At 40.8% G+C, this 27545-nt stretch overlaps 1 protein-coding gene across 1 annotated transcript in view; it reads right to left on the reverse strand.

The window, feature by feature from the left end:
• Positions 1–4576: 4576 nt before the first annotated feature.
• aacs (acetoacetyl-CoA synthetase) overlaps positions 4577–27545 on the reverse strand; it is a 36593-nt gene continuing 13624 nt past the window's right edge. The window contains exons 9-18 of the mRNA XM_030417565.1: positions 26237–26317; positions 24638–24762; positions 15627–15691; positions 13211–13333; positions 9216–9329; positions 8298–8423; positions 7980–8049; positions 7430–7488; positions 6778–6980; positions 4577–6657 (exon numbers count right to left, since the gene is read on the reverse strand). Of these exons, the coding sequence (XP_030273425.1) occupies positions 6520–6657; positions 6778–6980; positions 7430–7488; positions 7980–8049; positions 8298–8423; positions 9216–9329; positions 13211–13333; positions 15627–15691; positions 24638–24762; positions 26237–26317 (1104 nt within the window). The 3' untranslated portion in view covers positions 4577–6519. The remainder of the gene's footprint in view (positions 6658–6777; positions 6981–7429; positions 7489–7979; positions 8050–8297; positions 8424–9215; positions 9330–13210; positions 13334–15626; positions 15692–24637; positions 24763–26236; positions 26318–27545) is intronic.

Genomic DNA, 27545 nt, shown 5'->3' on the forward strand with positions numbered 1-27545 from the left:
GACAGAATTATCACTGTAATATTGCATTTTATTGAACTACACAAGAGAAGAAAACACAACCATGCCAACATTTCGGCACTGAAATGTGCGTAAGAGTACTCCTGAGTGTTCGTAGGATTTGTTCTAGCCTAAGAAACCCTAGATTAGAAAAAATTCATGAATGCCACAATGTTCGTAAAATCCTCGTAAGTGTGACTTAAGAACAAATTTGTTCGTAAGAACGGTTCATGAATGAGGCCCAATGTTCTCTGTTGAAAACTTGCATGTTGAAGTAAACATGCATGTAACGCTGTGATCCTGCCCTCTCGCCAAAGTTACACAGTGCAGAAAAAGTTGATAGAGGGGCAAAATATATTTTGCTGAGAGGGAGATTTTGCGGTGTAATCAGAAAACAGATTATATTTCACAATAGATTGATCATCAAGCGTACAATAGCTCAGCTTAGTGCAGTATTTTTTTTATAATGCACACAAACAAATGCATACAAATGGATGACAGGAAAAAGGAAGCCACTGCAACAGACCTCACCTCAACTAAATTAAAACAATTCTAAACTTGTAATACAACATAATTTAACAAAATAAAACAAAAATTAATTTCAAAAATACACATTAGATTACCAGACACACGGTAATCATGTAAAACAAAACTACAAAAATGACATTGAGGAAAAAGAAACCCACAAACACATTGTAGGTCGGTCAGCTGTCCAACGCCGACGGCTGCAGTTGCACCGAGCAGCTCTCTTCTTTAGCCCGACACTATTTTTCTTTAAACACATAACTCTGCATAAAGTTCCCCAGCTAATGACTAATCTATACAGCACAACTTTAATGATTTTATAAAGTCACAAAGGCCATTCCAGAGGACGCAAAAACATTGTTTGTACGGGAGCAATTTGCACATCTGCTCGACTCAATTTGGGCCGACCTGCACAGGCACCGGTCTCGCTGACTCTTTTCCATTTAGCTGCTCCCCGAGTCAAACTCAATCGAATGGCCACATAAAACAAAACAGAAATTCATTTGGGTGAGAGGTATATAAAAGAATTACTATCAGAGACACACGACTGGGGGAAGTGGGAGTTATCTCAAACAAATTGTTGACAGTGAATATGAAATAAAAACAGCTGTCATGGTGTGTTCTGCGAGGAACGCAGTGATAAGTGGCTGTTGAGGCCACTTTGTTTTGATCACTGAATATGTACTGAACAGTTTTATTCATGTTCGTCACTCTTGTTCTTTCTCTCTTGTTATAATTACTCCCTCTGGTTTTGCTCTGTATCCCTTAGATTTAATACCATATATAATCAGCGCGAATGTCAAGACTCTATAGCCTTATGACTAATACTATTCATATTTTTCCTTAAACATGTTTATATTTCTTTCAAATAGAAAAAACAAGATGAAAAAAAGCGACTTATAACAATAAAGAGCTCGGTATGGGAACATTTCCAAAAGGTAATAAAGTCAATGTATGTTAAAATGTGTTTAGTGATACTACTGCTGTAGCCTCCCACATTAAGAACCATCACCCTGCCGCCATGTCTGACGATGGCTCGCAGCCAAAGACCACTGCTAGCCGGTGGGAGAAAGTGCGAGTGCCGATTGGACGAGATATATGCTGCGAATCAGTGTGAAAGAGGGCGAGGGATTCAAAGAGTTTGTTTGGTGACGTAAATGGTACCTCGAGCCTGAGTACATCATGACTATGAGAGCTAAACATGAGCTTAGAATGATGAGCTAGGAGTCCTCTGCGGCTTCTCTCCATTCTGGCGATTTAGATATGGCAGCATGTGGGGGTCGAAGTGCTTCATTTTCATAAACATGTCTGTGCTACATTTCCTGCCAGCACGACATCCGAGCAGAAGCAAAGCACACGGAAGCTCTTTACTGACATTGTGATCAGCTTTTCAGGAGAAAAAGTCTCTGGGAACCAATTTAGATGTCTCCAATGGGGGTGAGAAGGGAGAAGGTAGGCTTCAGTGAACGCACCGTCACCTGAGGACAATTGGGGACATGGAAGATTTGACACAATAGGAGGGAGCGACACAGCGGCACTTGAAAGACGTAGGAAGGTTTCCAACTTCCAAGATAGGGAATCAAATGAGCGCTGAATCCATCACAGTTGGAAGCGAGGCGCTGCAATTTCCATATCTTCTGCAGTCAAAAGGTTCAAGCAGACATCTGAATCAAGTAATTTGGACCAAGCGTCGATTCAAGTCCCGTCCTTAGTTAAGGCAAGTAAAGCTCCAAGTCAAGTCAAGAGTCTTGAGCTTCCAAGTCCAAGTTGAAGCTGTAGTCATTTAATTTTCTGTCACGTCAAGTTGCAGGTCATTAAAATAATGAATGTAGTCGACTCGGGTCCAAGCCACAACGCCTCAGATCCATGTATCTGGAGTCAAGCGAAGCTTTCTGGGATCTTCATTGTATGATCATTGAGGAAGATCAGTGTTTTTTTTATTAGCAATTTAGTGAAATTACTTTGAACCTAGAAACTCAATGTAGCCAAGACCCACAGGTTTATGTTGAAGCCGGTGCAAAGGTATCTTCAGCTGCAGTTCTTCTAATGGCGCCTTGAGGCCAGTATAAAACATCCAAACTGCTGAAGTGAGGTCATTAAGAAAACTCTAACTTCTAACGTGGAGAGAGAGAGAGAGAGAGAGAGGGAGAGAGAGAGAGAGAGAGGGAGAGAGAGAATGATCACATTAACTAAATTTAGTGGTGTGTTTGAACATTATTGTAAGTAATTATTAAGATTCATAGCATGAAGTCACTTTGTCATGTCAGTTCCTAACAAATTTGATTCATTTTAGGTCAGACCAAAGTTTGTTTAATGGACAATCCATTCACATGCAACACTCTGACGCCAGTTATCACACAACCAAATTTCATTATTAATATTGCCATGATAGAGTTGCTTTGTCAAACCGGACACATTCACTATTACATCCTCTGGGGAATTATGACAGGCTTTTTCCGTTTTCTACCAATCTAAGGGCTAAGTGATTCATTTAAGTGGGCATGCCTCGTTTGACAGGATGACACATCCTGACTGCCATCTGCTCGGCACTTTCGCTACATCCAGGTACTAATCTTTCTGTCTCCGTAGACAATAATGGTAAAAGGTTATCACGAGGCCTCAAACCCTTCGGAGACATATGGACGACCAAACGGCCACTGTGTACCGGCATCGCAAGGAAGTCGCTAAAGGTTCTTACACAGTACATTGAACTGTGGGGAGTCGAATTCTTATCCACTCGCTTCATACATTTAATTTCCCTCAGCGTGGAAGGAAAACTTTGAAGCGAGCGCCACAGGTCAGTTCATAATAAAATAACTCAAAATAAACACGCTCATTAGTCCGTGCAGTTTCAATTTACATTTCACACCGATTGTGCCAAGAATTAATTAACTGCCAACCCCTGTAAGTATAGAGTGTACGACGAAGCCGTTAACAAAGTGTGCAGTTTGTGATGTGCTCTGTCAGGAGACCACAGGATTGATCACGGCAACAGACAGCCTCCCCAGGGGACTGCGTGGCGCTTATCGTTCATGCTCATCAGAAGGTTAGTATTTTGGAATTTCGGTAAACACTTCAGCTTTTTTCATTTGTCAACATTACTCCGTATTCAACCCTCTCTTTCTGCAAACTGACAGGATGCCAACAAAACATTTTCTCATGTTTGAAGGACTGAAGGTTGGAATAAATAAAATGCCAGAACACTTGATTGGTGAGACTTCTCTACACTGAGGAACTGGACTCTCACCAAGTCTAACTATTTCTATTTATACATTTTCCTCTCTGTTACATTTTGAAGTTTGGCTGACTGGCAGGTCTGAGCGTTCACACTAATAAAGGTTACAGGGAGTTTTAAAACTGCCAAGTTTATTTCTGAAGTCGACGTCTGTCAAAATGACTGGCTTCTACACACTCACTGAGACACACACACACACACACACACTCTGACAGTTTATTCTTCATCCTAAAGCACGGTTAGTTTGCATCCCGCGTGGGTCAAGACATCACAAGATGCTAACTGAAGCACCAATGCTAATCTAGTGATGGTACGTTACTGGCTGTTGATGGTGTTGCAACCCAAAGGTGAGGCTCTATCAGTATCAGTCGACCTTCTTGTTGTCCTTGCATGATGTGCTGTGTCCATTAAGCAAGCATGGGTGGATAAAGGCTCCCAGAGTTTATCTTGGGGAAGCAATGCGGTTGTGTAAATCTGTAACGGGTATAAAAGGCTGTAGTTTGGGAATAAAAAATTGTTTGTTTGAGCTTTTTCCTCTCAGACTGGGTTTATTTTTTGGGGGGTCGCTGACAGTTGTCAACTAGGAAATGCACCAAAGCTTGCAACAAAATCTCCCTTGGTATTTCATTTAAATGGTTCCTAATGCAAATACTCCCCCTGACAAAACTCTGACTGAACACTGTCAAGTTGTAAAAATAGGTAGAGTACACCATTCATATTCATGGCCAACGTCGACTTTAAATATACACCGAGTCGACCGAGACAGTGACCATCATCACCGTGGTGTGTGAAAGAGAAAGTTGCTGTAGAAAGACAAAGACAAAAGACAATTGTTTTATCTGATTCAATAAACTTTCTCTCAACACTGAACTAAGTTAAAATTACATTATTAGATTAACCGAAGGCGGACATGGAAGAACCAAATACAATCAAGTTACATGTGACAGACACCAGAATTATGTTTGCAACAGACTCTGGGCCTATTAGAAGAAACGTTCGGTGCATCACCGGCATGCATAATGGAACAGTACATCAGCCATGTTTTTTACCAGATTTCACCTCGAACAAAGTCGCACAGACAAGTGCAAAGTGAACAGTTATCTAATTATGATCCCCATCTCAATAAGAGAGGACCAGGGCATCTGAGAGACTTTGACGCGCACCCTGTGGAGTTTTCTTCTAATGAAGTCAAGTTCTGTTTCAGTGCTTTAAAGATGAAGCTTTTACTCTCATGTTTTACAGTCTTCTTCCTCTCATCAAGTTGTTGGTACATTTTCTCACTTCATCACTGCCACACGTCAGTGGAATAGTGTGACAACAAAGGCAGGAATTCGTATTTCGTCACCCACATGTGCATCTGCTCCAAATACAACAAGATTGGGATCCACTGATCAAAACATTGCTCTATAGCGCTCACTAGTGGCCAGAAACTCCACAGGGTACCTTTAAAGTGCTTTATGGTTTTTTTTTTTTTAATTTAAGCAGTGACATTAAAGATAAACTGCAGAGTTTCCAATTCATGTATTCACTGGATTCAAAAATCCAGAAATAAGCAAAACAGACTGAATCAAAATGGTCAACTTCCCGAAGCTTAAATTTAGCATTTGTCTCACATTAACATCTGTGATTCCTTGACAACTCACATTGTTTTATTTTTTCTCATAGCATTAAATTGATTAGTGTTTTTGTCTTCGTCTTGCAACTGGGGAGCAAAAAGCACTGCAGTTCATCTTTAATAGCAGTAATTAGCATGATGACATTTGAATAAATAATTCCCATGTACAAGGTAATCACAGGCGTGTACTGTAGCTATCTGAAGTTCTGCCAAACATGGAACATAGATATAAAAAAAAAAAAAAACAGGCTTTTGTGGTGAATTGAATGTTTGCTCTCTTTCAGTAGTGTCACAGTTATTACTAACTTTTCCAGTTGGGTCAAAAGTTCAGTAAGTTCAATTATTTCTGGAATCTTATTTATTCAAACTACGACCCTCTTTAACTCACACTTTGGTTAACAGGTTTAAGTCACTATCTTATCAATGCATAATTATAATGTTAAAGGAATTTTCACAGTCCAAAAAATATATATTCATATGTATATACACGTAATAAAGCAATACACACCACATGACAATGACATGGTGACATGAGCCGAAGCTGAGGTGTTCGTCCCAGGTGTCCGTGTGCATTTATCTGCACACTTTCCAATGGATGTTCAGACTGAGACCCAACTCAGAACCAACACCGGGGGGGGGGGGGGGGGGTTAAAGCAGGTGACAAAGAGAGATACAGCTCTGCACTGGCTGATAGAGATCAGACTATGAAGCCAAAGCAAAGAACTTGAAGCTAAATTTCACTTCTCCTTTGTTGGTGGCTTCAGAGCACTGAGCTTATTCACAAGCGCTGCTGTGCACATCGTATTACATCCAAAGCTGAATCCAGCTCCACATTTATTTGCACAAAATGTTAGAGCCACTTGCTCACTGAAAGCTATGGAGCGGTACACATAAAGTTTTCTCTTCTGTCTGATAACGTAGACTTATTTACATATTGTTTGTGCCCTTATAGTATTATTTAGACGTACATTTTATTTTTCTCCTTTTCATGCCCTGTGCAAAGCTCATGGCGCCTTTGTAAACTACTACCTGCAATGCACTTTGCATGTCTCTCTGTACCTGTAAATTGGAATAAAGTTAATTTAAAAACTAAGTTGAACTCTTCTCAGGTGGTTGGTCATCTCTTCAGCTCCGTGAAGCCTCATCTTTAATAGTTTTGCAGTTCAGGAATGTTCTTGTAAAGGTCCAGTGAATCGGGGTTGGAGAAAGCTCCTCTTTGCGCCACCTCCCGGCCGGCAATCACCTGTTTCACAGCCACCTCCACCTTTTTGCCACTGATGGTGTACTGCAGAGGAGTAAAGAAAAGGGAGCTGTCAGTCAAGCCAGTATGACTTTTACAGCTGTAACCATTGTGATAGGATAATCTGACAGGTTTTATTCACATCTGATTGATACTCTTTCTTACAGGAATGTCTCTGGTCTCCAGCAGCAGTGCAGGGACGTGTCGAGCAGACAGTGCCTTCCTAATGGCTCCTTTAATCTTCGCCACCAACTCCGCTGAGAAGGGCTTACCAGGTGCCATCTTTAAGAACAAAATTACCCGCTCTTCACCGTCGGCATTGTACTGAGGAACGCAGAGGCTGTCTGACACTTCCTCAAATGCTTCCACTGCAGAGAGGAGAGGAAATGAGAGTGCAGAGTAGAGGACAAGGAGACAAAACAAAGAAAATGAGGAGAGCAGATGAGAGGCGAGGAGAGGAGAGATGAGAGGTGCAGAGTGTGAGGCAGGAAAGATGAGAGGAGGAAAAGGGTTTGAGGAAACTGGCAACAAGAGAAAAAAATGTTTCACCACTCACAACTTCAAGACTAACCACAGAAACACTGCTTTCTTGCCGTCAACAGTGCCACAAAAACTGTGCTTTTGTGAGGTTCTTCTGGCTGAACAGAAAGGCAAGTGTTGCTCACATGCCTGAAAAAAAATGGATGAAGGGATGGCAAAATGTGTTTTTCGCCATTTTAAAATAGGACCGTGAGTCAATTTAAGCTCACAACAAACGGTTTTGCCTCTCTTCTCTTACACCCACGCTCTGCTCCACCTTTTTATGTTCAAGACTCACCAATGTTGTAGATCTCTGAGCTGCCAAATCGGACTCCGTTGGGGTTCAGTGTACCGTCACTGCAGAACAAACACAAGTTCAAGATTTAAAACTCCTGTGTCTGTCATCGGGAATCTGCCACACATGATACAGGACACTGCAATGGAGGGGACAAAAATGTACCAGGAAATAGGGGGCGTTCAGTTTCTGTAAGCTAGTGTTTTTTTCATACACAATATGGAAAATATGTTTTTTGTTTCCATATGTGTATATTTATGTACTTTTTTATATGTACAATACACTTTTATCATGCCATAAAGCAGCTCAAGCGCCACCTGACAATATACTGTCTTGCTGTGCCAAATCGCATGCAAAAGAAGGCCATTTTAATTTACTTTAATTCTCCTCAAACAAAAGTAATTCAAAGGATTAGCATCTCAAATGTAATATCTGGAATATCTCTGCAAAATCTGCCAATTTGTGAAGTTCTGTAAACAGATGAATCAACGAAAACGACAGTCATGAAATAATTTCATGTAACATTCAGTGAGTAGAACAGTTAACAGCTGACCTTCTGCCCAGCATGACAATGCCTCCCGTCTTTGGGTTGATTTTACAGTAGTCTCCGTGGGCCCACACGCCTAAAAAGATGGAACAGTATCAAGTTTAAAATACGTTTTTTTTTTCTATTGCTGACATTTTTGACAATAGTAAAATACATATAGAAAAAGTAAAACAAGGAAAAAAAAACAATACACACAATGAAATGTGTCAGAAATTGAAATTAATGATGTAAAATCATCATAAAAGTGCTTCTTTTTCCTGGGTTCTATCTGTGTATCTTAACTGCTTGTACGTTTGTTATTATGTACAAAGAATGTGTCTTTACCAGGATATGAGGAAAAGTATGCTTTGTGGTATTTGCTCCCGTTCTCGTCATTCCAGAAGTGTGTTGGCTGGCAGGGGATTGGCTTCAAGCAGACGAGCTCCCCGCTCTCTCCCCATACAGGCTTACCTGTCCCCATGCGCACGCACAAAAACACACACACGCGCACACAGATTTCACAAGAACAAAAAATAAAGTTAGAGTCTTTTGGAAATACTTTGCCACAACACATAGATACATTTGGCCACACACAATTAGAAACCCACACAGACACACATAAAAAAGCATTTTCAGATAAAAAAAAATAGATATATATCACCTTGTGCTGTATCCCACACTCAGAGAACCTGATATACTTTAGTGTGTGGTTTCACACAGGCCTCATCTCCTCCCTCAGGACGGTGTTATCAGCCTAGAGACCGACTAAAATAATCCCAAGCTCTGCCTTTAAATCGTCTCTCCATCCACTCTCCTTTGAGGTGGTGGAGACACACCAGTGCTGGCTGCAGCAGGGATTGGTAGCTGGGGAACAAGGGACTTAAATCAATGAGCTAAATCGAAAGCTTTGAGTCCCATTGCAAATAGAAAAAAAGTAGTGTCTCCCTTATGTTTTGAGCTGTATTTCCCCAGGGACATTTCACTAATTACTCAGTGAAGGCTATCTTTACATTAAAGCACACGGGTACTTCCACATATGTAAGCAACCAAGTATAACCACAGTCTGGTTCTGTTAGTGCCTAGCTCCAGAAGTAGATGGGAAGTTTGCTCAAGGACATCTCAGCAGATTTTTTTTTATTTTTTTTTCCCTCTTCGGATTCAACCTAGCGACTTTTCTTATAAATTCAACATGCTCCCATAGACGCTGTCGTTATGTTAGATTTGTTCATTAAACCACTTGATAGAGTTTGCACACGCTCTTACCTTCATGGCCCCAGGCCTCCACAGCCATGCCCAGGTTTCTTGTTTGGATCTCGCCGCGATACACCGGAACTGTTGGGTTCTGACCCATGAAACATGACACTATGTCAGTGCCGCCTTGACAGAGAGACGAGAGAAGAACAGACACAGAGGGAGAGATTTAGTGTGTTGACGGTCTGAAATGAAACACCTCACACGCGGTGAGTCCCAGTTTTGTTAACATTAAAGCTTCCTGCTAACACTGTATTCATCCTTAAAAGCTTTACTAATAAATATCATTTTATGTTAATAATTAATAAAATTATGATGTATGGTGTGGAAAGCTAACAGTGACGAACATATGACAATCATGACCCAACTCTGCAGCTTTAAAGCATGTACATTTACTGGTGATAGTCGGGATGGTGGAGTGTAACTGCTCTCATCAACACCCTCTCCTGCAGAAGCTATTATTATTACAATTTTCTAGAACTGTCCAGTCCAATAAAACAGCAGTAACTGCCCGGCACTGACACAGTTGAACATTTTGGGCGAAAGACTTGAAACAGAAGCTATAAAAGGCAGATATTTTTCTCAGGAGTCACTGGAGACCAAACCAGGGCCAAAAGAGTGAATGATGAACAGAAATGTGACTCGAAATGATAATCTCGCTCTGTTTGCTAACACATTAGCCATAATGATCCTACATGATAAATGCATTGTATTTATCTAATTTGCTGCTCAGTCACACAGTCATTCATTCAAGGATGAGTTCCCTCACATTGGGTGGACGACCCACCATACAGACGTAAGCAAGCATTGACTACGGCTGAAAATAATTTGTTGTGTTTTGTTCCATAGATTTTTTTTTTTCACGTCCATAAAACATTCTGTCCGACATTTTAAACCTTAAATATCTCAATCTTACTTAAATAATTAATTCATCATCAGAATAGAGAATTACTCATTGTTCTGGCAGTAATAAGGTAAATAACATGTCAGAGCTTCATGTCTGCCAGCTTGCTGTGGAGATAATCTGCACCCTAGCAGCAAAAAACAAATCATTGGAGCTTCAAGTTCAATAAACCTGAAGTTATATCAGTCTACTTCAAAAGGAGATGGTCTCAACTGGGATATATGTGTTTTATATCCATTGTTTACTAACACGTGGGGTAAAGTATCCTATAAAAAAAAGCAACACAGAGATGTTACTAAACTTTAAGACTGTATCAAGTTGGCAGGGTTAGCACCCTGCTCCACCTCCATTGACCTATATAGGAGTCCTACACTGTTGCACACACAAACTCTGACACTGTTGCACCATCCATTTGTCTCTTTCTACCTTCCAATCATCTACTATATCTGACACGTTCTATTCATCTCCCTTCTCATTGTTCTATCTCTACCTCCCTGTGTCGTTCCCTCTCTGTATCATAGACTCCATCCATCGATCTTGTTCACTTCCTCTCAGCTGCTCTCTGCCCTTGTACCACTTCCTTCTCGCTTGCTTTTACGCTCGTTCCCTCGCTCTCTCTCTTCCCGTGCTTCTCTCTCTGCCAGGTTCTTTATTGAGCTTTAATTGGCTCCCTGGAGGAAGCGGAAACTTTGTCTTCTGATTAAACACACACACTTAACGTAGGAAGACGCGCATTATTTTATTATTACAGTCGCTTTAATGGGTGGGTACAAAGTAAGGAATGTGTGCGCACACACACACACACACAAAAATATTTTTAAAGCCAAAAGCCACTGCTGCTTTCTGGGGATGCCTTCCATCATCAGCCATTTAGTGTGTGTGTTGTGTGTGTATACACAAGAGGGTAACTTGTCACACTGATCTGATGTTTCTAACAGAACTGACTATTCTGAACAGTGAAGAAAGAGATTTTTTTTCCTAACCCCCCCCCACCCCCTTTGTGTGAATATATTCGTGTGTACGTGTGTGTGTGTACACAAGTTGGCTTTAATTCGGGTAGGTGTGAGTGCTTTGAACATCCTCTGGCACAGTGTGGGGTCTGAGCGAAGCCACCGACTGAGACAAAAAGGCCACCAGCTAACCTACGCAGGCATTCATGTATTCAAAAATGAATTATAAAAGGAATACACATGAGGTAAGTCACAGGAAGACAAACACAAAGTAAACACTTGTGCAGACACACATGCTGGAAGAGGCAGCACAAAATGGAACAGAGGAGTGACATATGGGCAAGTCAGGCGGAGGTGTATTAGGATGGAGGAAATCCAGCAGTGAAAGTGTTAAAATACCCCAATGAGGAGCGACGGGGGTCTGAAATCCCTGCTGACAGGATAACACACACGCGCACTCACACACACTCACACACACCCTGAAATACACAAAAAAGGGAGGAAAAAAATTTAATATACTGAAAATAAATCAAGTTAACTCACGCATGTTTGTAGACACACACACACACACACGCACACTTAGTCACACAGGGTGAAATCGGCAAAAGGGCCCCATCACATATGTCACTGTGACCACCAGTCAGTCACATATGCTGTGATAAATCCTACAAACACACACACACACAAGCACAAGAGTGTTGACCTCGGGGGTCAAGGTTAGGTCGGTTGGCAGCCAACAGGGTTGGAGCCTGCTGTTGCCCTTGCCGACAAGGAGGAAACTGGCTGGGGCAGGACCTGCTGCTCAGACGAATACACGCACGGACACACACACGAATACACGGACACTGATTTATACTGAGGTCACAAATACATTTCTAGTCCCTTAAAAAAAAAAAAATAATACAAATTATAAAGGATAATTCTATCACGACTTGGGTCTCAATCATTTCTATTGGTTACAGTGTCATTCTCAGGGATGCCACATGAACAGCTAATTTTCACTGTGACAGACAGGAACTGTATGAGACCTGACACTATGTCTGACACTATAAACAATGTGAAATAGTCGCAGTTTGGTTAGAATAGGCACAAAAAAGACTTTGTTAGGGATAGGAAAATATTACACTTTGAGTTAAAATAACAACATTCTTTCTTATAAGTTACAGTAAGATAACTTTAAAACAAAATCACTCTTAATTCGTCATTCATATTTGACGCACTGAACCGGCTCACTCATTTTACTTCCTGTTTATTTTGTCAGCATGTTCCTAAATCTCAGTACAATTGGAGAGTAAAATGCTGTTATAATGCTCGAAACTATGAATAAGGGTATCCTTCTCACAACCTCCTGGAAGACAAAACCACCACGTATTGATTTCTACATTTGCCATTATTTATAAAAAAAGACACAAAAGTACAAAGGCTGTGCAGAGACAAGTGGAGATATGGATTATTTTTTATAAAAAATAACTTTTATCATGTAATTTTTTAAAGACAATCAGCCTGTACTGTCTGTCTCTTTTTCTCTGTCTCAGGCAAGATTTCTGCCTCGTCTGTGACATTTCAGTCACCACGCGTGTGTCCAACCTGCATGTCACTGTGTGCATGTGTGTATATACGCATCTATACATCTGTGGCTATAAGCTACACCCATCTGGGTTTGTCATTCACAATATGTGCCTGGTGCTTGGATGCTGTTAGTCTCTGCATGTGTGACGCTCCAAGCTGCTCCTCAATGTGCTTGTGTGTGTGTGTGTGTGTGTGTGTGTGTGTGTCCGTATACATCAGTCACCCAGTCTGTGCTAAATGTTAAACGTTTCAGGACTCACAGAGAGAGACAGACAGCATTCTGTTGCCTTGTCAACATAACAATGGGCTGAAAGAGCGTGTGTTTGTGTGTGTGTGTGTGTGAGAGAGAGAGAAAGTGTGTGAAGTGGGTGGTGGGGAAAATCTACAGTCCTATACAATTTTATTTTTTCTGAATTTCGCAAGAATGTGTCAGCCTTGTGTTTGTGTTACAGATGCTTTGTTGCATTATTGGTCCACTGGCTGCCAGTGTTAATGTGGCAGACACCAACAACATTTGGAAAAGCTGCTGCTATGTGCACCCTTCGAAAAAAGGGACAACATGTGTCCCGACATCAGATAGTCACCTGAGATGGAGCCAAGCAGCACGTTGCTCTTGATGCAGCGATAGACGTAGTCGTAGCTCTGAGGTTTGAGAGGAGATCCAGTGGACAGGATGGTGTGGAGCGACTGGAGGTTGTGCGTTTCCCCTGTAAGACAGAGAGATCGAAGAAAAAAAATGTAAATAGGAAAAGGGACAAAAGATGAATCAAAAATTGCTAACATATACAACGATCAGCCATAACATTACAATCACTAACAGGTGACGTGAATAACATTGATCAGTTTGTTACAATGCTATGTGCGCCTGGGAAACCTTGGTCGACGGCATTCATTTGGCTCTGACACGCACAACCCGCCCAAAGATCATTGCAGATTAAGTACAACCCCTCACTGTAACGCCATTCCTTGATGGCAGTGCCGCCCCAGCAGGATGATGTGCCCTGCCACACAGCAGAGACTGCTTAGGAATGGACCAAGAAATGACACATAAGCCTCAACGCTTCCCCAGATCTGGATCTGATCGAGCACACATGGAACCTGCCAGACTAAGTCCGATTAATGGAGGCCACACCTCACAGGACTCGAAGGATTCACAGCCAATGCCCTAATGCCAGACACCACAGGACAACCCCTAAAGGTTCTCTGTCCATGCCTCAACGGGTCAGAGCCAAGTCAAATTCATGGTGAGGTCTCCATGGATCGGACTTGAATGCTTGATCAGATTGAGATCTGGGGAATTTGTAGGCCAGGACAGAGACATGACTGCCTCTTCACATAGTTCTTGGTCATTATTGGACAGAAAATGTATTTTCTCTTTAACTGCAGGAGCAGGAGAAGGAGGGACACCAGACACTCCATTACAGTTGGAAGACGGAGCTATGTAATACATTTTGATACAGAAATATTTCAGTTATGGAAACTGTAATTGGAACATTTTGCACTTTGTGTAATAAAAAGGGTTTTGTAGTACTAACAAAGTCATATTCATCTATCATTTTCAACTAAATTAAGAATCTGCAGACACAAACACACATTTCAATACACATGGCACCTGTGCGCCACTCCATTCACCCCTACATGTTGTGTTAGTGCAGTTTGCCACCCTGATGTGACAGCATACGAGCTTGCATGTACTAACTACCACACGCCCGCAGGCACACATGTGCGCACACACACACACGCACACACACCTTTCGCCCCAAGGTCCATGTGTGCACACGCTGTCATAGATACCCAATCCACAAGCTAATAACATCCTGCAAACTAATAAGCTTCCAGCAACCGACCCTCAGCCCCTAAACACACAAACAAACAGAAACACACACACACAAACAAACAGAAACACACACACACAAACAAACAGAAACACACACACACAAACAAACAGAAACACACACACACACACACACACACACACAGTGGGAACTCAAGCTACCCCCCACCATGCCTCCAGGTGTCCGGTCCAAATGTCAGCCGAGGGAAAAGGGCCCCTCCACTGGGGCAACCAGTGAAGAAGCTCCCCCTATCATTCCCAGCTCACTGGAGGCACGCACGCAAACACACAAATACACACATCTCCCTCTGCCATACTCTCTTTCTCTAATAAGCATCCAAACAAATAAACAAATAGATACGTAATGGATCAAGTGGCTATCTGACTGAAGAGGGTGGGGCAGAGGCACAAAGACAGACAGATGGAGCAGCTTTTGGACATTTTGTTTTTCATTCCTTGGTGTCGATCTTATTTTACGATTAGTGGAAAGACACACACACATAAACACACACAGAGAAGGCGCCATGCATAAAGATTTGTAGTGATTATGCACTGGTAACAAAGACACACAGCAACTGTTTATGAAATAAACATTGGTTATAAGTGAGAGGAGAGCTTTGATTATTTGGCAATAGTTTTAGCATGCACTTCTAAACTGCCATTTTTTGGGGGGGGGGCCCACAAAAAGCAGTGACAACGGCATGTGTGAAGGTTAGCAGGAAGGCTAATAAGCACTGACACAACTCTGATTATGTGTAGAGACCTGGTTCCATCTCTGGAGAGCTGTGACACTAAAAGCAATTAGTTGCTCCTATCCATGACTCACATGAATTATCATAACAGCATTTTTATCCATTCGATTTAGTGTCAAACACCAGAGCACGGGGCAAACTGTTGATTCATGCAATAAAGGGCATGAAGGACATTTAGAGTCAAACAGAATCACTATTATAATCATTATCGTGTCCATCTGCTCTTATTGTTCCAGGTTCAATTCTCTCACTGTAGATGTGTGTAGTGTGTGTGTGTGTGTGTGTGTGTGTGTGTGGATGCATCCCTCTCCGAGTTTTATGCTTGTTATTTGTGTGCGTCCATGTGCGTCTCTCAATGTCTGTGTGCACGCTCGTGTAGGTGCTAGCACGTTTGTAATTAGGACCACAGCTCACCAGGGTTCAGGTTCCTCTCCTGCAGCACGGCCAACCACTTGGCCCCAGTGCCAAAGATAGTAATGCTGGAGAGAAGAAAAAGACAGATGAGAGACATGATGATAAAGAGGAGAATTATTCTTTTAGGCATAACAATATGAAGGATCAGTGAAGCATTCTTTTCCAACAATAAAGAAGAAAAAAAAGACAAACACAACTCCACTTCCCATAAGTGGAAGACTTTGTCCATTATGTTGGGGGAAAAACTGAATTTGCGTCACTGTTGCTAACAATGACAGCCATCGCAAAAGCCCTCCTACATAGATGCACTGTATTCTGAATTGTGACAGCAGAAACTTTAAACAACAGAACCAAATTAGCAAACATTATGAATCATCCTCTGGGGCGGTATGAATAATGTTGCCAACCATCATGGCAGTCTGGCTGGTCAATTGCATCTTCGAGATATCTTGCTCGGAACCAAAGTGTTGGACAGATAATTGAATGGAAGGACAGGCTGAAGAATTATGCAACATAATGGTTAATTGCCAATGTTAACACTGGGAATTTTAATCTGTGTCCCTCAAAATAAAGCAAATACATGCATACTTACCTGTCCCCCTTCCAGTCTGTATGTTAAAGAGGCTGTTCATATTTGGTATAAAAATACACCCTGAGTGATGCGATCACCCAGGGCCAGCTTTATGCCCGTCAGTAAATGCCACACCTGGCCTAGAACGACCACTTGTGATTGGCTCTCACTTTGCCACTCATGTGTGCAAAAGACATACATCGATGGAACATGCGCATACAAAGTTTAGAAATATATTCATGTATAACAGTTGCTGAATTTACAAGAAGGCCCAAAGAGTCGAGAAAGTTTCACAAAGTTTTCAAAGTTTCTCCTAACTGCATATCTCACAAAAATATGCAATTTTTTTTTAAGGCAGCCTGGGCACTTTCTCCATGGGCGACAAAGAAGTTGACTCTGTTGCTTACTGCTTGCTGTATTAGTGAACTTTGACATGTTCACTATCAATGAAATGTTGTCTTCTTTCTAAAAGCAAAAATTAATGATGAACTCGGTAAAAATGGTGTGTTCAAACAGCTGCCTAATGTTGAGAGGTAAGACAAACTTTATGGAAGCAGACAGGCTGGTACAGCAATGCTGTGACAAACTGACACTTTTTACAACAAAAGCAAGAGCTAAATGTATTGCATTTTAATGCCAAATGTAAAAGAAGGCATTGAAGTTGGCGAGGAATAATATAAACTGTCTAGACTACACTAAAACAAATTCTGTCGTAAAAACATAATTAGAGAAATTGACCATTTACACATAGTAGATAAATATGCAGTTAGATTTGCAATTAACAAGTGAGAAAATGTGTTAATTTAACATCAAGTATATTCATAATCTAGCAATAAAATATAAATAGTTATAAGGGGAAATATTGGGAAATTGGCAGAAAAATAAAAGAAAACAAAACATGTGCTGGTTCGAAAGGACAATTTAGTACAAATGCAGTCAATGAAGATTTATGAAAAGTTATTGCAAACAAAATCAGTCGCAATTTGCTGTTCACACCCCTGAAAAAAGTAAGTTGTATGAAATCCTAACAAATGTTAAAATCCGATGCCCATTTTTCAAAACTGCCCGAGTCGAAATAATAATATAAAATAACAAGACACTTTATGGTTTTGGAATCATTGGTCATAACGGATAAAGGATTGGTGGGAGGGGGAGGGAGCTCCATCATTTACCAGTCTGTATTGGGTGACTAATAGTTAGAAGTATTCTAAAGGTCTTATACGCCTGTATTAATATGTTACTATTCAGCTGGTAGCGAAGCAGCTGATGAATGAGGCACTGACGGTGAAGCATGAATGAAGGTGCTGATGCAAGTGCGTCTCCAGTACTCAGCCTGAACTGACGAGCCTCCATTTGTCGACCTGAATCTATGCATGATGAGGCATAATTTCAACGTCTGTGTGCTGAATGTAGAAATATAAAAAAGGGCAGCAGCCAGTGAACAGCCTTTGCCCTTAATCCCATCTGCTCCAGTGAAGCTGCTCAGTAGCTTGGCTGTCCTCGGAAGCTCCCAGGAGAGCCGTGTGTGTGACTGGGTAAATGTAAAGCAAGGTGACGCTGAAACAGAGCTTGTGTGCTCAGTCAACCTTTCATGGATAGATAAGAACATTGCAGGGGGGGAAAAAATGATTGGAAATTGACTTTCAACTGAACAAATGAAAACACAATGATGGCCAGTCTAGCATAAGAGGACAAAATGTCTCCTTGTCCACAAGGAAATAGTTCAGAGGAGAATGTATTGACAGGATGTTTGCACACAACCACCCTGAAATGAAATGCCTTTGAAAGGTGGCTTTCTTCTTTGTGAATGGGAGTCACCGTGACAGCTGACAACAGTTGGACAACATGTGGAAGGCAAGAAGTGACAAAACGTCACTTCTGTGTTCCCCTGCAGTTTTAGTCTTAAAACAAAGGGCCTTTTAAAGTCTGCCTCTCTGAATGGGTGTGCTTGTGCCTCAGTCTGTCTTTCCAAGTTATTTTTGTTGACATCAAATCAAAGTGCCTCCTATCACTATGGTAACCATGTCTGTCACTCCACAAAGATAAAAAAAAAAAAAAAAAAAAAGAATCTGTGTCTGACACTAAATAACTGTCTCAAAATCGATTAGCAGTAATAGAGGTTGTGGAAAGGGAGAGCGAAGGAGTGAGTCGGGGACAGGAGGTAAATTGGGGTGAAGGTGCCAAGAAATAGCTCAAATGGAATGAGTTGAATGATATTACAGGAGACACTGTGGATTAACCGGACCTGAATGTCTGTTTTTTGGCAAATCTAACACGTAAGATTTGTGACAAATCATTGCTTCTAACACACTGATGTAAAAATACATTTTAAAAAATACAATTGTGCCTCGAAGCCTTCTCATTGATTTGCGACATGCCCACAATGGCCTTATACATCAAGAAATATTAAAGGGATAAAGACCACATGGCAAAATCTTTGCCAATTGACATATTTTTATCATCTCATTGTTACATTATATCCTCCACTCTTTTATCTACGAAGACTCAAACAGTTGTAAAGAAAATACCAAACAACATACTGCTGTGCTTCTTTTCTTTTTTTTTCTTTTGTCCTAATTTAATTGATTTCTTTATAAAATACATATTTTTATGTGATTACATTTCATTCACTCACAGTCACCAGATATGGCAGATGACAGGCATGGATTCAAACACAAAAACCCCATTTGTCATCTGCACACACACGAGCGCGCGCGCATGCACAGTCACTCTCAACTCTATCAATCATCTCCGACCCCCCATCCGCATCTGGATTTGTTCGTTGCTGGCAATCCGTTGAAAGGTTCGTCCTATTCTGATTGGAGGCAGGTGGCCAGGTGTGGCTGCTAATTGGGTGTTTAGGATGGAGGGCGGAGGAGAAGCTGTGAGTCTCTGTCCGTGTGACTGCGTGTTAAATGTACCTGTGTGTCGGTTTCCAGGGAGACATGTCAGTGGAGGCTACTTAGCCAATAAGACACACTCGAAGCAAATCAGACACAAATACACCTCGGAGCATTTGTCACATTAATGTGTCTCTATGCGCATCATGATGTAGCAATTGAAGTGTCTCGTCAGTACATGTTTTCTAAACTACTCTCGCACTTGTCCTTCACCCAGGGAGGAACTGGTGTATAAAAAAATGGGCCGCTGTTCTCTTCTCAGGAGCTACAGGAACGATTTGAAACCAACTGTTTGATGGTGTAATTGTTCAACAAATAAAACAACAAATTCCAAATGTATTAGGTACCTTGGTGTTATGCAATGTAATACAAGAGGAACTGCTCGGCATGACGGACAGCCTCCATATCACGGCAACAGTCATTTTAATTGCCTCCCTTCACAAACATCCTCAGCTCCCGGGAATGCAAAAGTTATTTCTCATGCGTTACTGAAAACACAAACACGCTAAAAGCTATTTTTCCATCAGCACTTCACTCTCATTCTGTTATCTAGCATTGTTGAGCGGTCTGTACTTTCTGCTGTAGAGCATTCTCCTTTTGTACTAGAGCCTAACCCTGTGGCAGACAATGGAACAAAGGCCGGCACGGCAAAGTAAATCTACAGTAAATCCATGTGCTGCATTTAGTACTTCAAAAACAAGTGTGGCCATTGTTTGGTTTGTGAATAAATACTCCTTGTAAAGAATTTGATTAAGACTCGAGTCTCCACTATATAACATTTAAACACAGCTTGAAGACATGAGGATATTTCATAAATCATAAAGCCCACACGTCTGAAACTGTGACTCAGCGGGCAAGATGCAATCTGCTAAACTGTATCCTCTAAAAGAAGATAACTGAGAATTCTGCTTGCAAAGAAGAACATTTTGGCAGCTGATACAAAAGTATAGGGGGGACTTTTTCCAAGAAATTTGCTCAACACATAATGCACAATAGATGAAGAAGATCCTCAGAGAAGACATAGAACCCTCCGGAGTCCTGTGGAGAACATGGAACCTGTCACAAGTATAAATGTTGTAACCTTTTCCACACTTTACCCAGGAATGCTGCAGCTTTTGTTTTCACTACGGCCTCTGTGTGGAGTCTCACTAAATCTATCTTTCCTGCATGACACAGGGAGGAAGAACTGCCTGAGCACTTAGACATTACGTGGCATTCAACAAGAGGTTCAGAAGACATTGACATACATGCTGCCAATGTATGACACCTACTCTTGTTTGTGGAAATAAATGACTTTCTTTACTTTGGACTTCTAGTCCAGTTAAGTTCTATCAGCAGACATATCTGCATGCAGAATCTGTAGGCAAGGGTCAAAATTTTGGTATCTGATAAGTTCGGGTTTCTGTTTTTAGTCAGAGTATTGTTGACCAATTACATTTGATTGGGGTTGCATGCAGCTAAATAGTCCTTGTGGGGAATGACTTGGCTGAAATGTAATCCTGGAACCCATCGGCCATCGTCTGACGACAATTTTTAGGGTTTTTTTTTTAAACTGGCTACTTGTGACTACTTCTGCAATGGCTCACAATAGTTAGATAGTCTCTTAAGGCCGATTCTCAAGATGCTGTGAAGTACAAAAACCTTCTGGACAACAAAAAATAAACTAAATATATATATATAAATATATGTCTTTTGAGACTCTCCTATCTGCTTCAGTCTCCACTCAAAACGTTAATAATCCATTTTGCCAAACAGAAAGTTTGTTGAGAAAATTACCACTCCCTTCCTGTCATTGAAAATGCCATATCTCAGAAAATATCTATACGGATGATTAAACTGTAACTGACAATTGTTTAGCATGATGAGGCTGTGGAATTCGACAGCAAAATGGTCATTACGATTCCATAAATATCTAAATTCAAGGCAGTGGTGGGGAGGAAGCCTCAATGTATGTTTAAGACTCTCCAAGTATCTGACAGATTTAGCCCCAATTAAAACATCCATCCTCGACTCAGAAGACGAGGGTGTAAAATACTTCATGTCAGCCTCTCCCAGAGGGTATTTTTCCACATAGTGCTGGGATCTGGAAAATGTGTCTGAGGTGGCATCATCAGCACTTAATTGGTTCAGAAATCCTCATACGGTTTAAAAGCTTCCATCCGTCTTTCTGACACAGTGACAGCCCTCTATTGCATCCCTTTATGTGTGTAATGAAAATAGTATTCTAGCCTTGTCTACTCTATTTTCCATTCATCATTTTAATTCTTTTTTGGGGGGAAAAAAAAACAGCGGTGTGGTTGAAAGATGAGAGCAGCTATCCCAATCAAACAGCTACTTCAAACCAAACGATGATGTAGATATTGGCCAAGCATTATATCTAAGAAATCGGAACTATCTCTACTCTACCAAAGAACCAATTATCACTTAAATATCCTGATATATTTGATAGTTCAATTGACAAGTAGCTCATTAGCTTTGGGATCTACTGACACTTCTTGTTCTATGTTTTTGCAGTGGAAGTACTTTTTGGCACACTGGCTCAAAAGTTTCCACTACTCCCCATCTGTGTCAAATCTTTCTGCCCATTGCTCCCCTCATTGCTGAAGGCAATATGCCATCTATGTTGCACTGAAGGCAAATCAGTGGTATCAATGCCTTAAAGGGTCTTCTTTTTGCTGAACACAGTGCATTTTTTGTCAACATTTAACCACAGGCTGACTGACCGCGCACACCGACACCCAGGAGCTACCTCGTATAACACAATCTGCAACTTCTGGCTCTACAGCTGGGTCGCTCAAGGACACATCAGGTTCTGAAAGAATTCTGCAAGGACGTCCTCCACCCCTTTATTAAGTAATATTTGTGAAATGTCGAATTTGTTCGCAGATGACACAAATTCCTCTTGTTACAGTGATGTATTTAAAATATCTAGTGTGTAATTGATTAAAAACTTAAGGGCATAACTAAATGTGTTTGTTGGTAATGAAAAATGGATGATTAAGTCATACCGTCACAGTATTTGAATCCAAATTTAATGCAATATTGACTACTTAAATGTCTCTTTGTACATCTCCTATATAGACAAACGTATCACAAAGTAGTTTTTGAATACAATTTTGAACGAAGCAAAGAACACATTATATTTCAATTGAAACAAACAAAATGAATGATTGAGTAAATTAATTAAAATGCTCTACAGAATATAAGGATTTGATCGAAGATAAAAAAAAAAAACAGGAAAATGTCTTGACGTCTCAGATTTAAAATCACACACACAAACCATTTTCGTCCACAGAAGTAAACAATGGAATGTGTGGAAAATACATACGCTCACTGTCTTCTCAAATTTTGAAACAATCAATTTCCTGCCTGCACACATTCACACTCAAACATTATTGACCTTGAACATTTCCTCTTTCTTCTTACCTTCTTCACAAGACAATAGAAGATCAATACGGGGTTTAGCATCTGCTGTTTACAATGGTGATGGTGATAGCGGTGGTGATGGTGATAGGAGAGAGAGGATGATATCCTCTGTACTTTGAAATGTGAACCTACAGTTGGTAAAAAATACTTCTTGAATCATAGGTGTTTCTTTATACAGTATGTACAGTACTGCTGGTATCATAAGACTAAACTTGATATTGATAAAATCTACTGTTTCCTTACTGGGAAAATGTGTTTGAAGGAGTGAATCAGGACACATGTGTCCCCCTGTCTTGTACAATGTGTACCATCCTAGTTTGAACAGCCTCTGGACAAGATGGTAAACTTGAGGTTTGTGATGCATGACATATATCAGACCAAGAATTATTGACCGGGTATTTGTGAATTTATAGCTGATAAATAGAACCAATAATACAGTGTCAAAATGCTTTCACTGATCTAAAAATTGCAGCATTTACACCGGTGGGGCCAAAACTTTTTTTACTTTATATTCACTTTTGTACAAGATGTCAAATTATAACTAGTCTCAAGTTCCCTTAACTGTCTGACTTCCTGCATGAAGAATCACTCCGTCAGTCATGTTTAGATAATGAAAATTATAAATAAGAGCATTTTACCTTACAAAAAATAATAGCACTATTGAAATTATTTAAAAACAAAATAATAATAATAAAATTAACCTTATGGCAGGCCAACTTTAGCCCACTGACCACAAGTTGGGTAGACCCTGATCTACACATTCCGATACAGTAGGTAGTGATACGCACCTAAGTTGGCCAGTAATCCCCCACTGAATAGAAGGAGAAGAAGAAGAAGTAGAAAAAGTGCAGCACACTATTGTCACGCTCATGAGTGCAAATTGCTGCACCGAGGTAGAGACATGCAGTGTGGACTACAGAGCCTAACTTGCTAGTTTGGGTGGATATCTTATCCTTTCTTACAGTCAGCTATATGTGAAGTCTTGTATCTTTGTTCAAGGTTTCAGCTGTCCTGGCTGGTTTAAAGTTTGACCCGAGTTCTTGTTTCATCCAGATTTCAAGCACCGCCATCAATCTGAATGACAACAGGCTTCAGGGATGGCTAACCCTGCTGACTTTAAGTATGCCTATGAGGATCTAACACAACTCATCAGTGCACTTTCAAAATAACAAAGAGGCACCTCATCTTTTGAGGAGTTGGAGTGCCTTTGAGACTGATTTCTTTTAGAGTGATGAGAAACAGTATACTGTATTGTCTCAATACATTTACTACATCCAGCAAAACTCTTGCATTACTTGCTTCTGGCTGGAGACTTGGAAAGAAGTTTTGGCAAGTTCAGAAAAGTCTGCTCCTATTCTCCATTGGGATTTTTTTTAACTACGCACGAAATAACAGCCCTACTTATCTATAGTGTATACATGAAGCAACATGATCTCCATTACCCCCTCTATACTTGATTTCCCCATTTTCACTCCTTTCCTCTCCTCTCCTCTCCTCCCCCGCAAAGCCATCGTTTTAAAATCTTCTTCCCGTCTTTCCTCATATTTAAATAAGGGGGTAATAAATGAGTAAGTAAATAAAAAATGTTTATTGTATGATCAGTTGAGGAGGGTCTCCACTCTTGATTAGCATTATAAACAGCAGAAAATCTTTATTCATAGGGTCTGCTCTTGTGTGCAAGTTGTCAATTAGGTAAACACATTATCAATTCTGTGGTTAAAAACTAATTCTCAGGGGAAAACCTTTCCCTTAGCTGACACTCCCTTTCAAACTCTGTCTGTATAACCAGATCTTTCTTCATGTCATTGTCTTGTTTGTGTCTGTACGTTCCATGTCTGTCTTTTTGTCGCTCGCAAAAAGAAATAATAGAAATGGTGACGAACACTTTCAGAACAGGAGTATGTTTTCAAAGGGCAATCTAAATTTGGGGCTTAAAAATAAAAACCGATTTCAAGCAGAAGAGCATCAAACAGCAAAACAATTGTTTTGTGTGTGTGTGTGTATGTGTGTGGTGTGTGTGTGTGTGTGTGTGTGTGTGTGCGTGTGTGTGTGTGTGTGTGTGTGCGTGTGTGTGTGTGTGTGTGGGGTTGTGCATGAGTGTGTGGCTAACTCACCCCAGCTGGTCTGTCAGGTTCCACAGCACATTGGGCGTGGGCATTAGTGGTGAACCGTCATATAAAACCACTGAGGCTCCCACTGCAAGGGCGGACACCAGCCAGTTCCACATCATCCAGCCGGTCTAAGGACAATGTGCATGTACACACACACAGACAGATACAAACACAGCGGTCAGTTTATCTGGTATAAACACTCCTTTCTCATCAACATGGGTAAATTGGTAGCAAAAATTGAGAACTCCTGTGGACTTTGAGTTTTGTATCTGAGGTTCACATGATTGTTTTTCTCATTTTTTCCGCCTGCTGAGCTTCAGACAATTGACTGCAGAGCAGAATACAGTGTGCATGTAGCGTATGACACATGCAGCTTCAATTAGTCAGTTAATCAATTCCTTGATTGAAAACCAACAATGCTGATCAACTATTCATAAAGCAAAAATGAGAAATATTCACATGGGAGATGTGAGCAGAGACAATGAGTGGGTGTGTATATGTAGTCGTGTTTGTTGCCTGTAAAAACCTGCAGTGTAACATAATAACAATAACTGCAAAATAACGCTGACATTTTAATATCAATAAAATCAATATAGGCATTAAGAAACAAATATCAGCTTTTGAAATGTGAGGATTTAATGATTTGCTCTTATTTATATCATTGTAACTTCAATGCATTCTTTTTTGACTGTTGGCTAAAACACAAAAATAACAGCGTCATAAAGGTCTACTACCAAAACTATCTCACAGACTAAAACACTACTCGGATGCTAGAATGTAGACCTCCTCCCAACTGTAAATAACATCATATACCATGAAAGGGGACCAATGCAACAATTGTGTCAAAATGTGAGACTGTCATGAACAAATCAGCAATAACAATGTAACATGATCTGTTCCAACCCCTTCAGGTGTACCCCATGGCACCTTATAGTGGCAGAAAATTTGTACAGTAGTCAGTGGTAGGACACATTTTTTTGTAATTTTCGCTCTCTCGGTAAAACCTTTTTTTATGAGGGTCACGTAGCCCTAACCTTTCGCCCTGTCCCCGCTTCACAACAAGAATTGGGAAACATTACCCCTAGTGGTGAACACCCAAAACGGAGAGGTAGGGCCAAGAGTGTATTAGGATTAGGCCAATTGTGCACTCTTATATTTTTAAGAGGGGAGGTATCTAATTGCAATAATCTTAAAACCTCCTTGTATGACAGCAATGCTTGAAAGAATCAATGTCTAAATCATGAAAATGTGCGTTTGTCTATTTTTTCCCAACTAATCATGTGTAAAACACATAAATACATGAAAAATTGAGCCTTAATGAACGTAAAATGGTCTTCCTTGGTGTTTATAATCAAAAGGAGCTCGGGTCTTCAAGGAATAGCTAAAAATTATGCACAGCTCTGACCTTCAGCGCTCAGTGCAGCTCATTAGACAAGATCGGTTTGTCTGTATGTGTGTGTGTGTCCTTGTAACCAGCCACATGATTAAAAATACCCCACAACAACACCTAACACTCGGCTCCTGCTGGTGTCTAAGATGAGACAACTTCAACATTTTGGAAACCAGGAGCATTCTTATTGTAAAAAAGGTTTCTGGACCTACCGTGGTGTAGTAAATGATGACATCACTGCTGGTCATATTGCCGTGGAGAATGTGTTCTTTCAAGTGTTGGATGAGCGTGCCCTGCAGAGGCCGAGCAAGAGAAATAGGAGAGATAAAGAAATGTTTTTGTTGAGTATTTAATCACGACTGTGAAAATTAAAAGACCTTTGCTGATGAATAACCAGGCTGTAATTTAAGTGCTCTACCTTCAAGTCCTAACGAAAAATCTCGTAAACAACTGGAAAAAATATTTCAAAACCCTCTTCTCAGTACTGCCGAAATAAGCATCTGATCAAGACTACCACACACAGCACACGCAAGCACTTCCTTTGACGAAAAAGGCAATTTGTGTAAAGTGTGAATTCTCCCACAGTCACCAACCCATCACAGTTGGATAGGTTATTATCGCTGGTGGTGCGTATAAACTGAGTGTGTGTGACTGTGTGAGACCGTGTGTGTGGGGGGGGGGGTTTAGTTTTGAGCCCATGCGTAGGTTTCTGTTCGCACAAACAGGTGTGTACGTGTGTGCATGTAATCTTTGGCAGGATTCAGCTGCCATACCCGTCCTTTGGTGCATGCCATCGTGCTACTGACAGCATGTTAACAGTGCCGTAACAAAGCAGAAAGCAAAACAGTGCCGGGGCTAATTGGTAGAGCCAGAGGAGGACTGCCGGCGTCACGATGTGGACTGTTTTCACCATCGCATTACTGTCCAATTATCGGCAGCGTGGGGGGAGAAGGAGGGGGCACAAAAAAGAAAGAGAGGGGAAAGAAAAATGAGCTACAGATGAGAAGAAGTAAAGCACGGAAAAAAAAAACTTAATGAGAATATTGGAAGTAAGTGGGAACAAAAAAGGAGAAAATGCATCCAAGTTAGGGACAGAAGAGCTGATGTGAGAGGAGGCGGGAGGGATAAGGCAAATCACAAAAAGAGAAAACAAACAATAGGTGTGTGTGAAGCGAAAAGGGGGGGTGAATGATTTGTGAAAAAAGTATGAATGCATTTGTTTGAGTGTGCTAACCCATTTTTGAATGTTGAGTGTTTCAGCCTTCAAAGTGCAGTGGTCCTTTTGAAATCACACATTCATCTGAGGCTCTCACTCACTCAGATGTGGTATGTAAAAACAAAATGTCATTTATACACTCTCCTGAGAGCCAATAACCTTTCCAAGATGTGCCGATGGAGGTTTGCTGCCATCTTGTGGTGGAAAGTGTGACAAAAACCTAAATGACAGACGTATGTGCAAGATTTGTTAACAGAATGAGAATAAAGGCACGGCTGTCACTACAGATTTTGCATGTCTTGAAT

The sequence above is a fragment of the Sparus aurata genome, chromosome 5 (assembly GCF_900880675.1).
Source record: "Sparus aurata chromosome 5, fSpaAur1.1, whole genome shotgun sequence".
Classification (NCBI taxonomy): domain Eukaryota; kingdom Metazoa; phylum Chordata; class Actinopteri; order Spariformes; family Sparidae; genus Sparus; species Sparus aurata.